Source organism: Cariama cristata, unplaced genomic scaffold (genome assembly GCF_000690535.1).
Source record: "Cariama cristata isolate BGI_N322 unplaced genomic scaffold, ASM69053v1 scaffold41723, whole genome shotgun sequence".
Classification (NCBI taxonomy): domain Eukaryota; kingdom Metazoa; phylum Chordata; class Aves; order Cariamiformes; family Cariamidae; genus Cariama; species Cariama cristata.
In genome coordinates this window covers 1-13,031 of record NW_009610896.1, presented here as the reverse complement: position 1 = coordinate 13,031, position 13,031 = coordinate 1, and the positions used below count along the sequence as shown (strand labels likewise).

The 13,031-nt window shown below is 39.5% G+C and overlaps 1 protein-coding gene across 1 annotated transcript; it reads right to left on the bottom strand.

Moving 5' to 3' along the window:
• Positions 1-3,138: 3,138 nt before the first annotated feature.
• Positions 3,139-11,908, bottom strand: ARRDC3 (arrestin domain containing 3; the record flags this gene model as incomplete). The annotated part of the gene is made up of 7 exons (XM_009698027.1): positions 3,139-3,661; positions 5,666-5,820; positions 6,643-6,805; positions 7,234-7,490; positions 7,885-7,987; positions 9,215-9,362; positions 11,827-11,908. Coding segments are annotated over 7 exons (965 nt in total), but the record flags the coding sequence as incomplete, so codon positions are not given.
• Between the last annotated feature and the right edge of the window lie 1,123 nt (positions 11,909-13,031).

The window sequence follows — 13,031 nt, the reverse complement described above, 5'->3', positions numbered from 1 at the left end:
CTGAACCTTCTCTTAGGTCAAACGGCATGTTGATACTGAAGGATGACGACAATCCGTTTTGTCAGAGGTTCAGCTGTGCGTGGTATGCGGAAGCGAGATGCCACGGCAGCGCCTCATTGCTGGCACGCTGGGGAGCTTTACGGACACCTCGCAGAGCTCCACCGGGCAGGGCAGGGATGGCAGGCGGACATTTTCAACATCTGGTCATGCTGGACCTGCCGGAGGGAAATGGCAAAGGGCACCTTCTCCACCCCACCCTCACCAAACCACGTTTCAAAGTCCTGGCCGCAAACCAGACCTTTGAAGTCACTCCCCTACCCCAATTTCCTCCCCCACCTCCACCAAAATGATTTGTTGCCCCCTCCCTGCCCACCAGCCGTATGTCCTGGAAAGGACGCGATGCCTGCAATGAGGGTCACCACAGTTGCGATGAGACACAGACAGCCCTGGAAAGGCATGCGTATCCTGCCAGGTACCGGCATTTCCCCGTGTCAGAAATGGCAGTTTCCCACCCGGGACCCGGCCTCGAGAGGTCACCGATGTAAATAAAAGGGTCTGAGGGTGCCAAAACTTGGCTTTCACTGTACTCAGTGGTATAGTTCTCCCTCATATTTTTCCCGACATAGTTTGAGACACGTAGTATGTGTTCCTGTACTAAGTTCCTGAATTATGTGATCCTTGCAGTTATTATTTTACACATAGTCAGGACATTTAAAAGCTTTTTTTTTTTTTTTACAAAAGTTTATTTTTCACAAGGAAGAGCAATAGGAAAAATTAAACTGTTTTCCACATATTGTTTTCTTGAAACAGAGTCTACAAGGACATAATTCAGCACCAAAACTAAAAACAAAAAAAAGTACAAACAGCCATAGAATATAATCTATAAAGCAAACATTTAATATTGCACTTTGTTTCTCTAATGTTTGGATTTTACTTACTTTTTCCTAATTCAGATCAGAATTCTATACCAAATACTGGGCTACAACTGTGAACCTCATGTTTTATAATGCTGAGAATTGACCAATACTTGTGGAAGAGTAATGCCTCTGAACAACTAACAACGCAATTTAAACTGGAAGTCTTTATTTGATAAGGCTACAGAATTTTTCACTCTAATCACAAAGGCTGTGATGCCATGTCAATTACTACGATATTGGTCAATCCTGCTTCATATGCAATTTATATTGTGATAAGTATTTTAACGCTATGTATATCAGCAATTGTTCCCTAGTCTGTTAAAGTAACAAAAAAGGAAAAAAAAGTAAAACCACCAAATGCCCTTTTATGCCAACGATCCCATCAGCTTTTAAAATTGTCTGGTTGGAGAGGGTAGAGGGAAGGGACATTCACAAAATTGGTCTAATAATCTAAGACATCACCCAATTTCCTTCTCGTCCAATATTCTTGCTCAAAGCCCAAGCCTTTTAATTGAATCACTTAAAACGCGACTCATTTTATCACCCTGTTGTCATTTTTGAAACATGAATTATTGTTCATGTTCTCATAAAGGCCACTTATGGGAAAAGCCTATTTTGTCGCATTTATGAAGCCTTAAAAACAAGGCAGAGGTTTTTAAGAACGAGCACCATGCAGAAACACCAGCCTTCCTTCTCCTGCTCCCTTCTGAGCTGTTTTATTGCACAAGGAGATAGATACTTGATGGATTACATCCCGATTTGTTTAATTACTCAACATCAGAAGCGTGTCCCTTTGTCAGTGGTCTGTGTTACTTTATTTCTGAAAAGGAAAGTTGACTTTTGTTGTAAATCTCTAGCATGTGAAGTGCTGGGATTTGTACTAGCACATCTACCAGCTCCATTGCACTCTTTTTCTCCTTGGGGCACACTCAAGGGCAAGTGCTCTTTCCATGTGATTTCAGAATCATTTGGGCTGGAAGGGACCTTTAGAGGTCATCGAGTCCAACCCCCCTGCGGTGAGCAGGGACATCTCCAACTAGATAAGGTTGCTCAGAGCCCCATCCAGCCTGACCTGGAACGCCTCAAGGGATGGGGCTTCCACCACCTCTCTGGGCAACCTGGTTTTTTTTTTTCCCACATTCTGAATGAGTATACAGTAAAATTTGCCGTTTTCCTTGTTTTAAAGCTCTTGAGAGTACCACAGAAGATGCAATCATGGAAGCAGTTCTAGCTAACTCATATCTGAGTATGGCTGGTAACACTGATCTGGCCCAGTTTAATTATACCTCTAGTCTTACTATTTTTACAGTATCATAAACCCTGAAGATAATACAAAGTGCACAAACTGAGCTCTTAGCATAGTCCAAGCTTTTCCTGCAGTTTGAAATATACTTTCTACTAGAGACTCATTACATATAGAATTTTTGGTGATTAGGTAACTATATATAAAAATAAATTTGCTTTCCCTTCCCATCCCTACTACTTGAGATACTGATCTGTCTATGAATCCTAGACAGTGTATGACTATTTCCTTTTAAAATTCTTTTGAGGCTCAGCTGGTGTCTGCTGGTGCTGCTTTCATTTGTGCCTTTTTTTTTTTAAAGCTTCACAACTTGAACATATTTTTTTATATATTGTAGAAAGAGAAATGGGAATGAGGGTGGGTTTTGCAGCTTTTGTGTATGTCCCTATTCCAGATCCCCCTCCCGAATAAAGAACAAAAAACAAAAAACACAAACACCAAACAAAAAAAAAGAAGTAACTCAACAGTGCAACATAACAAAACAAATAGCATTCCAACAGTTTGGCAAGTGATGAGTTCACCTGAGATTAAGTGATTTTTTTTTTAGGCAGTCTGTAACAAAATGCTGCTTTGCGGTAATAGTAGAAAGGCAACAAATTCTGAAAAGAAATCAAGAAGGTATACAATCTGGCTGAAGTCTATTAGTTTCTTTCTATTAACTCTCCACCCCCTATCCCAGCCCCACATCTGTTGCTTATCTACTACAGTAGGCTGCAAAACATACAGCAAGAAGGATTGGCTTGAAGGCATTTGATGTTTGTAAATAAATCCACCATAGGATCCAAGCTGAAGAGGTGATACACGATCAACCTACTAGGACAATTCTGAGCATGTGCATATGCAGGTAAAGTCCAGGCTACATTAAATTAAAAAAAAAAAAGAAAAAGTCAGTGCATTTGTCAAAGTCTGTTGCTGTTGTTTTTTGTCAAAGCTTTCTTTTGCTCCTTATTGTGCGGACCACAAACAAGTAAGAGGGGGGTAACAACAGTCCAGCATAAATGAGAAAAAGCTGTAGTGACACTGAACCGCACAACGTAAGCAATGAGCATGTGCAAACTTCCAAATCATAAGAGGAAGCCATCCCTCTCTTACAACGTAGTTTGAGTGTTTTGACACACATGACTGTAGGTTAGTAAGGCTGCTCCTAGTATGTGCCAGTATTTAAGGGGAGGGGGAAAAAAAAAAAGCTCAGGTCTTCAAGCATGTGGAGCAGTCCTACAATGTTACTGTAGGCTGCAAAGCATGATCACAGGTTGTTTTCATTTATTCACCATATAGGCAAGAGCAAAGCCACCTCCTCTGAAAGTGTGTCTCCACTATGATGCCTTGACCTTCAACACGGCAGGTACGATTCAAAACCCAAGTCAGCTTTTTATGGATTCCTTCAACGAGAGGGGCAAGATGGTCTGTCATCTGTGGGCTGATCTGGGTTTGGATCAATCTAACCAAAAAGAGAAAAACATAGCCAAGGCATTGTTAGAGTCAATTGCTAGAAATACAGCAACCCAAACAAAACCCACATCAAAACTGACAAGTTTCAGACAATCAGTGATAAACGGCATTCCCAATCTGAAGGTTATCCAAATGACTGAAAAAACCTAGCCAATTACACAAAAATTGGAATGAAAAAATAGTAACTAAGTTAAGTAGAAAATTTTAAACTAAGATCGATGGTAATTTAAGGATAAGCACAAAGAACTAATAAACTTGAAAAGATCTGCTTCAGTAGCATAGAAATCTTTTTAATTTACTGTACACTAAAAAGACAACTTGACTCATCACTAAAGACTTAACTTAAATATGTAATAAAAAAATATTATCAGGAATAATGTGGCCAGCACGACTAGGGAAGTGATCATCCCCCTGTACTCAGCACTGGTGAGGCCGCACCTCGAGTGCTGCGTCCAGTTTTGGGCCCCTCACCACAAGAAAGACCCTGAGGTGCTGGAGCGAGTCCAGAGAAGGGCTACGAAGGTGGTGAAGGGTCGGGAGCACAAGTCTGATGGGGAGCGGCTGAGGGAGCTGGGGGGGTTTGGTCTGGAGAAGAGAAGGCTGAGGGGAGACCTGATCGCTCTCTACAACGACCTGAAAGGAGGGGGTAGCCAGGTGGGGGTTGGTCTCTTCTCCCAGGCAACTTGTGACAAGACAAGAGGGCATAGTCCAAAACTGCACCAGGGAAGTTCAGACTAGAAATGAGGAGGTATTTCTTCACAGAAAGGGTCATTAGGCATTGGAATGGGCTGCCCAGGGAAGTGACGGAGTTCCCATCCCTGGAGGTGTTCAAGGAAAGACTGCATGTGGCACTTAGTGCCGTGGTCTAGTTGACATGGTGGTGTTAGGGCAAAGGTTGGACTTGATGATCCCAGAGGTCTCTTGCAAACAAATCAATTCTGTGATTTCAGAAGATGCACTGCTTCAGAAGCAGCTATCAGTAAAAAGTCATTCTACTTTTAATTTACAAGTAATCAATCCTGAAATACCCTAAAAATGTCTTAGAAGTTCATGTGTTCCACATCTTATCTCTTCCTTTCTACAAAAGGAAGAAGGGGAACAACCTGCTAACTTGGGTCTCCAAAACTAGATAGTAAGCATAGTTTAAGTGGACAGTAGATAGTTTAGTCAACTAAATCAGTTGATTTTATATAGCCATTTTTGGGGACAAAAAAAAAGCTTCTGTCTAAATCTTTAACTACCCAAGATGAGAAGGGCTTGAGTTGTATTCCAGGGTCAAGCTACTGAAGAGACCTCAGAGAGGTGCCCAGCCCACAAAAACCATGCCACTCTCCACCCACTCAAAGCAGATTAGTGTTTCAAGAGAAGAAAAAAAACAATAGGTGAATTCAGGCAAGATTTAGCCAAAGGACACTTTTACTTTTGTGCTATACCACTGCTTTTTGCTGAAAAATATGAACATGGAAAGCTTTTGAAGTTACATCTCAGTTATTGAGTGGCTTTCACAGACTAAAAATGCAGCCAGAAGTTAGAGAATTGTGTATTTACAGAAACTGAAGTCAGAAAGCATAGCTTAGTAACTTTTTACACAGAACTTCTGAAAGCACTACATACACAGAACCAAAAATGCAGAGTAGTTTTAGACAGAAGTAAAGCTGAAAAACATTAGCATGTTGTGCACTTACAGACCCAAAATGTTGGTGCTGACCAACCCAAGGTATTACATATGTAATGCAAGGTTTTAATGAAGTTTCTAAGAGGGTACACAGTGGTTTGGAAATTTCTACAAAGCATTAGAGTTGTGAAGAATCCTGAAAACTCCTGATCCAATTCACCTGCACTTTGCTAAAACAACATCTCCTTATCCCCTGTTCATAATTTTAATGATTTTTCCTGATTTTACAAAGGAGAAACAGCTTTCTATATTTATTCCACCAGACCAAATTCAGAAAAACAGTGAACTAATCATCATAATATTGTCAGAGGCACCTACTTCTGAATAGAGGGGTGGAGGCAGAAAACGGAACTCCTGGATGTATGCAAACAATGGTCCTGGAAGCGCTCTCTCAAAGTCATCACAAGCACCTATGGGTGCAAGGCTGGACTGTCTTTGTTCCTCCGTGACCACTTCTGCATAGCTAGGAGGTGCTGCAGGGAAAAGGTGCACACTGCTTGAACAACAAGTTTCTATGCATGTCAAAATATGTAACATAATAAATATTAAACTTTTTTTGTAAAATGCACCAGCAGGTACGTCAATGACTTCAGTGACTTAACAGCTGAACACGAAAGGGAGGGTAGGCTGTTTTGTTTTATTTTAGGATTACGTTCAAATCCAAGAGCAGACTGACCACTGCTCACCGTAGATTCATTATGCCCTTAAAATTTAAAGCACACTCCAGAAGACTGTAGTTCTGTACAAGTAGGAATGACAGAACATTGCCTTCCACTGGACTCCACAAATCCGAGTCTGAGATTGCTACATTAAAAAAAGGGATGTTTATTAGATATGTGCAAACAGAGGACAGGAGATACAAAGTTTCTCCTGTAACAAGAGAGATTTCCCACTGAAATGAATTACATTATCTTTACATAAACCCTTGGCTGCTAAGGCTGGGAAAGGACACCACAAATCGCTATTCTGACGGTTACAATGCCTTATAACCAAGGATTCAATTGGGACACTGGAGGCAGAATTAACTCTGCGTAGGTGCAATGGCATCCTGTGCTTTTGCCTGTGCCAGCTTCCAAGCAGCTGGATTTCACTGCTTGTCTTTGAGAGGGGAAGGCCGGGAGGGAACTCTTCTTCTACAGAGGACAAGCAGGTGGCAAGGAAACATCCAGAAAGGATTTCCTGTGGGCTTTGTTATGAAGGATGTAATTTGGGTCTGTTTGCACGACAGCAATAAATAAAAGCAGACAAAAATCAAAACACTCGCAAATTGAATGAGATTTGTATTGTTAAGTTACCTTCTGGTCTTTCAGGCAGTGTCAGACTAAGCCAATTCATGTTCATGCTACACTGGCTGCTCACACTCGATGTTCTGCTACCAAATGGGTGCAGAGGAATGGTACCAATGACCAGTGGTAAGTTAAGGAATAAATCCATGGCGCCCGGAATATCAACATACACCTAATGAACAATAAGAAAGGCATATGATTAAAATGTAGGTTTGTATCAGCACTTCATAATTATTAGACTAAGTTCTCTGTCCACAGAATTTTCCACAAGGAACTTAAAGAGTTTTTTTTATTGTCCGTTTTAGGGATGATGCCCCTATGTAGACAAAAAGCTCCCTGAGTCAAAAGCAGCTCAGGATTCTTGACATAAGCCCTCAAATGGAAGTGTCACCTACTCGTAAAATGTGTGCTTAGCTGGCATACCACAACTGTTTTAAGAACATGCATGATTTAAACTGAATTTATTTACAGATCTCTCAGGACACTAACACTATGGGATGTATTTCTTTTGTAACTAGTTAGCACAGAATGCTTTGTTAGCCATTTGCAAGGATCGACGGAAACTACTCATGCTCAAGTGAAACAGTCCATCCAACATACCATCAGTGAATACTCCACACGGATTATACTACAGTCGAGGATTGAAGGGGAAACAGGTGGAATTTTCAACTGCTTGCCATTCCACGTCTCTGTCTTGCCAGATGATAAGGATTCCCCACGCAGGTTGGCAACAAGCTGTTTGACTTCCTTCATTTTCCCTTTGGCATAAAATGCCTGTGTTTGGTAAATGGCTGCCTTTGGCACCACCACACGGGAAGAGCAGTTCTCAATCTCAGCAAAGATCTGAATTGATTCACCTGAAACAAAACAGAATTTCATGTTCTCTTTATTACTCACAAGACAGCTTAAGCGAACTGTCACATTCTGTGTACTGCCACATTGCACTGGATACCGCTAGTGATGCTCTACCTTGAGAAACATCCACTGATGCTAACCGGAATAGGATCACCACAAGGTAATCCAAATGAAAAATGCACACGTCTAATAGAAGCACATGTCCTTTGACAATCTGGAGACAAAGTCAGCATTAGTTACCAAAATTAGTCATAGTTAAGAAAATACCAAGAAGATTGCTGAATGCAGACTGAGGTGGTAAGAATAGTTTAAATATTTCATTTACATAGAAGCAGTAAGTACAGTCATTTTAAAAGGGAAGGAAAAACATTTCCTATAATTACTTCTATTACGTACCTGGGGTGTAGCCCTTCCTTTCAATTTTGGCACTTAAGGATATTGGGCCTGAGGTACAAAACCAACAACAGAGAGTCTTTTCTTTTGTGCCTGCTTGGGGTGACTGCAAGAAAAGAACAACATTGCCCACTTAATTAAAAGTTCCATGAATCTCCATCTATTTTAAGTACACTATGAAAATTTTTGTGTAGATTATTACATATTTTGAGAAACACAGCTAGTTTTATTTGGAGGAAAAAACTCGAGCAATTTAAATGGCACTATGCAGATAATGTTTATTCCAAATCCATTACTCATTAACACCGCTTTTTCTGCTACACTTCATACTACAGTCACACTTAAAGCAGTTTTTACACTGAAGTACTGTGTAACTTAAGAATTACGGCTTTATAGCCTACATATCTCAACAAATTGAGAGCGCTTTTAATTTATCAGTAAACTAGAACATCTTTCCAGTACACTGTAGCTTAGTTATTGTTTCTGAAATGAAGTGCTGTAACCTTGACTCCTGCTACTTCCTCTGTTTCTGAACGATCCTGTTTCATCTATATGAAACAGATTTTGTTATTTTACACGGTATCAGGATTTAGGACTTCATCCAAAGCCCATTAAAGTGGGAGTCCTTTGATCTTAATGGAATTTCTGCAAGGCCAATGCCCCTTTGCAAGTCTGATTTTTCACCCATACACACAAGAAACCTATTTCAATGGACTTTGAGGTTTTTTTTTCTCCCTTCCATAGATTAGAATTTGAGGAAGAGAAGGAAAAGAAAAAGAATTTTTGGCCAGATTGAAATCAAATCCTCATTGAAAGCAGTTGTGATATTGAAATTATTTAAATGAAGTGACATTTCGGGAAAAGACTAAACAGAATTGTGATAATTTCTCCCCATTGGTAAAAAAACTATCCATATGTAAATTATCAATTATGCACACCAGTACATTTTTTACTTTGCATTTTTAAGTTAGCAGTCTCGCACTGTAATATTAAAGTTTCACTGTTCCTTCCACAGATTATTCTTTATTCAAAATTGAAGAGGAACAGTTCTCAAAATTTTCCTTAATGACATTTTACAATTTAGTATTATCAATTTAAACTGACAAAGGCATTTTACATATCTTAAGTGAAGCAACTCCAAGTACAGGAAAACGCAGCTTTCAAAATACCAGTAGTTACAGAGTTGCCGAACTGATGTAATACTTAGAAGATCAGCTGTAACTAAACTAGTGAATAAATATTACGTAAAATTAGATGTGGATATTGTTTCAGTTATTATACTTCATTATTTTTATGCCAGAAACAAAGAATGAGTAATTCTGTCAATTCTTACCAGTAATGAAGGAGTGTTGATATCTATATGTTCAAAGACTGTAAATTCCTTCTTTAATTTTACTGGTAGAAACCAAGGCCTATGCAATTCGGCTTTCACCCAATAGCGCACACTGCCATGTCTGCCTTCGAATGAGGTAGCAAGTGGTCTGTGCAGGACACAAAGGTCAAAATTGAATAAAGTCTTTCTGTCTAATAATGACACAATCGATCAGATCAGGGATTAATATGCAGAACTGCATTTTTAATGCATTGTAGTATTTAATGCAGCACAACTTATTTGCAAAGTTTCCATATCTCAAAAATTCAAGATTAAAGATGGGAGAAAAAATCATCTCCAATTCATCCTACTATAGTTTTGCATAGATTTTAAGAATCAATTAAAGAATTGTACTAGAAAATGCCAGGACAGTACACATTTCCTTTAAACTTAAGAGGCCACTTTCACATCTGGAGTAAAGCACGCCCATTTAAGGCCAAGTTACAACAACTGACCTAAAATCAGCATTAGTATCAACCAATTATTGTTTTGGATATTGCATTTTGTAGATCATTGTCTACTCTTTACTTGGCTGGTATCTCAGTGTCAGGTTAATTTTAGCTTTAACTCAGCACTTTTGTAGTTTGTTTCACCTTAAGCAGAGTAAATATTTCAATTTAGAGTTCTGAAGAGAGGGGCTACTTTGGGTACCTTCTAATTTTCCTCTACTCTGATGAGACCAGCTTAAAACACTTATACTATATACTAATGTACATATATAAGCATATATATATAAAATCATCAAGACTATTCTGCTCTGAACTTTGACAGACGAAGTCTTTTTTGGGAGACAGGAAAAACGATGCGGAAAGGATCTCCAAACCTTTCAGTATCACCTTTTTTTCCCTGTAACATCACAAAGTGAAAGAGAGAAGATCTTTACATTCCAGTTATTTCCAATTAACAGCAGTTTTCCATAACTTATTTTCCCCTTATTTTTACAGAAGTAAATTTTACTACTCTGTTTTGAAAACACTGTAATATATAAATTAAAAATAAATTATTTGTAAAGCTTCTGTATCTGCCATAGGGAATACTACTAGCCATGCTAGTACTTTACTAGAGTGGTTATTTCGGTTGTAGGTTTGACTTTGCTATTTCACATCTGAAATGTTTACTTTTTCCCCCTAATAATCCAAACGAAACGATTCTCTAATCCTTCCTCAATGTTTCATGCCGTCCCACATTCTTTACAGCAGAAATCAGTAAGGCATGTGTGTGTCTTTCTTTCCAGTATTGGTCTATAGTTTAAGTAAATTTTAGAAGTATTCTACAGACAGAAAACAACAAGTAGGCAGTATCAAACTTCAGGCTTTTACTACCAGCCTTTTGGTTTTTTTCTAGTATCATCAAGAGCTGGTGTCACAGTTACTCCTTCAGGTCACTTAAGAAGCACCTGCGCTTTGACTAATGCTTGTGATATTTTGCTGGCTATCTGTTTCATTTCAAAATGTTTTTAATATTTAAATGCCCCTTGCAACTCAAGGGAAAAAAAAAATCAGTATTAGCCTTATTTCTTTTTGTAGCTAAGATTTTCACAGATGCTAAATTGCCTTTAGAAATCTCCAAATATACAGGTCTTCTCCACTGCTCCAGTAAGATTTACTGTGAAGTCCTGTGCTGTTCACTTTGAAACTGACCTGTAGAAGTGTTTATCACCTGTAGGTTTTGCTCAATCAGATGGTTTATTAATACTAGGTATGGAGCTATTTCACATAACACACTGCCATTTTTTTTTTCAACCTTAATGACTTCATTGCTTGCCTTTTACAGCAAAAGGCTCCTTTTCCCATCCGTGTTGAGACTCCCTCTGTTCCTGCATATTTAGTTTTATTGCAACTTGTGTTTTTAGCCGATTTCCACATTGGTAACTCCACTACATATCAATCTTCCATTCACAATGTCTACATTACACATTTCAGACTTGGGAGGGTGGGAAAACAATGTGTATCTTAACACTTCTGCTCTCACTCTTGCTTCACCTTTGCTTTCTGAGACAAATGGGATTAGGTACAGGAGTTTTTCTTGCTTCATCCGCCCATCCTTCCGCTTATTTCTATCCAGCCTTTCTGCATAAAGGCCAGTCTGGGTACATACAGTCTATTTAAACAAGAACAATCTCCTCTTTTGTTCAAACCTAGTTAAACTTGCCGTATCTGTTCCACACTGAGCCCAAACAATTGAGCTGTGATCTTATCTCTAGTTCTGCTGGTCTGCATACCTCCAGGTAACTGTTGGCTGGGTTAGAAGGTATCTCAGCCACTCTGCAGTACTTCAAATTCCTCTCCCTCCTCTTGGGAAAGGGTAAAATATTGAAGACCTATTAAGTCAGTAGGACTTGGTCAAAAGACGGTGAGCAACTAGGCAGCAGTGAGCTCCCATTTTGTGGAAATTAAAAAAAATGGAAGTGTCTATCAGTTTAAAAGCAACCTCTCCAGTTTAACAAGATTATGCCCTCCACTGCATGTTAGAGCACAATTCCTACTACCATTGAAAAGGTTTCCCCTCCACCCACAGCAGTTTTGCTCAGGCGGGTGGGCAGCACAGCCCAAGGACTGCGTGCAGGCACTTACGTCTGTGGAAGCTCGAAGCTGAATGCATATTCGTGCCTTCCTGAATGGATGGTGTGAAGGCCTTCTTCTGAATTGTCATCATCTAGAAGGGGAAAAAAAAAACCACAATATGCTATTCAACTTGCACACGTTTTATATGTTACACGTGCCTCTCTTCCAGAAAAGGGATTCACATACTCATTACAGCACTTAAGAACATGGTCTCCCAGAAACAAGGGTCTCTGGTCCATTCGTAGCAACTGCTGAATGCAGGGACAAATCTTACCTACAGAAGGGTAGGCAAGATTGTCAGATTCACCTTACAGAGAAGCAGAGGTTAATTTGCTTTAATTTATAATCCCGCCTCTGAACACTCACACAATTGCAACTGCTGCCATTTCAAGGCCTGCCTGCAAGATCTGTAATGAAATCACGCTTTCCACCATGATTCCTAGGTAAAATGAAAGAGGTGGCTCTTTAACAGCAGTAAATGATCTGTACGAAGTCTGCTGTGTAAGATTAAATCTAATAATTCGGCTTCCTTTTATCTCCTGCCTGGCAACAGTGTCCAGAAACCAATCACCAGAAGAATGAAGTGGGAACGAAAAAAAAAGGGTGTACAAGCACCACCCGGAGAGTACCAGACAAATTCAGGGGCACAGACTGCCTGATCAGCACTGTCAGCTACAAACTTTTTATTTTTTGATAGGTTAACTTAATCTTGCTTGGACAGCAAGACCCAGATTATTTGCCTGTTCCACCAAGAAAGCTGACCTTTGTTTATGGTCACGATTTCTTGTACGCCTTTAAACGCTAAAACAAATTCGCAGTTTATTCTGACATAATTACCATAAACCCCCAGAAATGCTGACTCGATCGAAATAGAAAGTTCACAGAAAAATAAATGAGCATCTCTACACATAAAAAGAGCTGGAATAATAGAAGGGGATATAGTGAGACAATATGAAAGACAACCACTTATATTTAATGCTCTGAAGCATTAATGGAGGACTTTAAGTTCCCATTGTCCTACAGAAAAGCCGATGCTTCCTTCCTGGAGGGCACTGAAAACGCTGAAAATCTTTAAAAAAAAAAAGAAAAATAAAACAAAAGGAAAAAAAAGCCCCCATCAGCAAGCTGCCGACACAAACGCACCTTCAGCACGCAGCGCCACAAAATAAATGTCAGGAAAACGAACTGAAAGGGTGAGACGGTGTGTGTTGGCT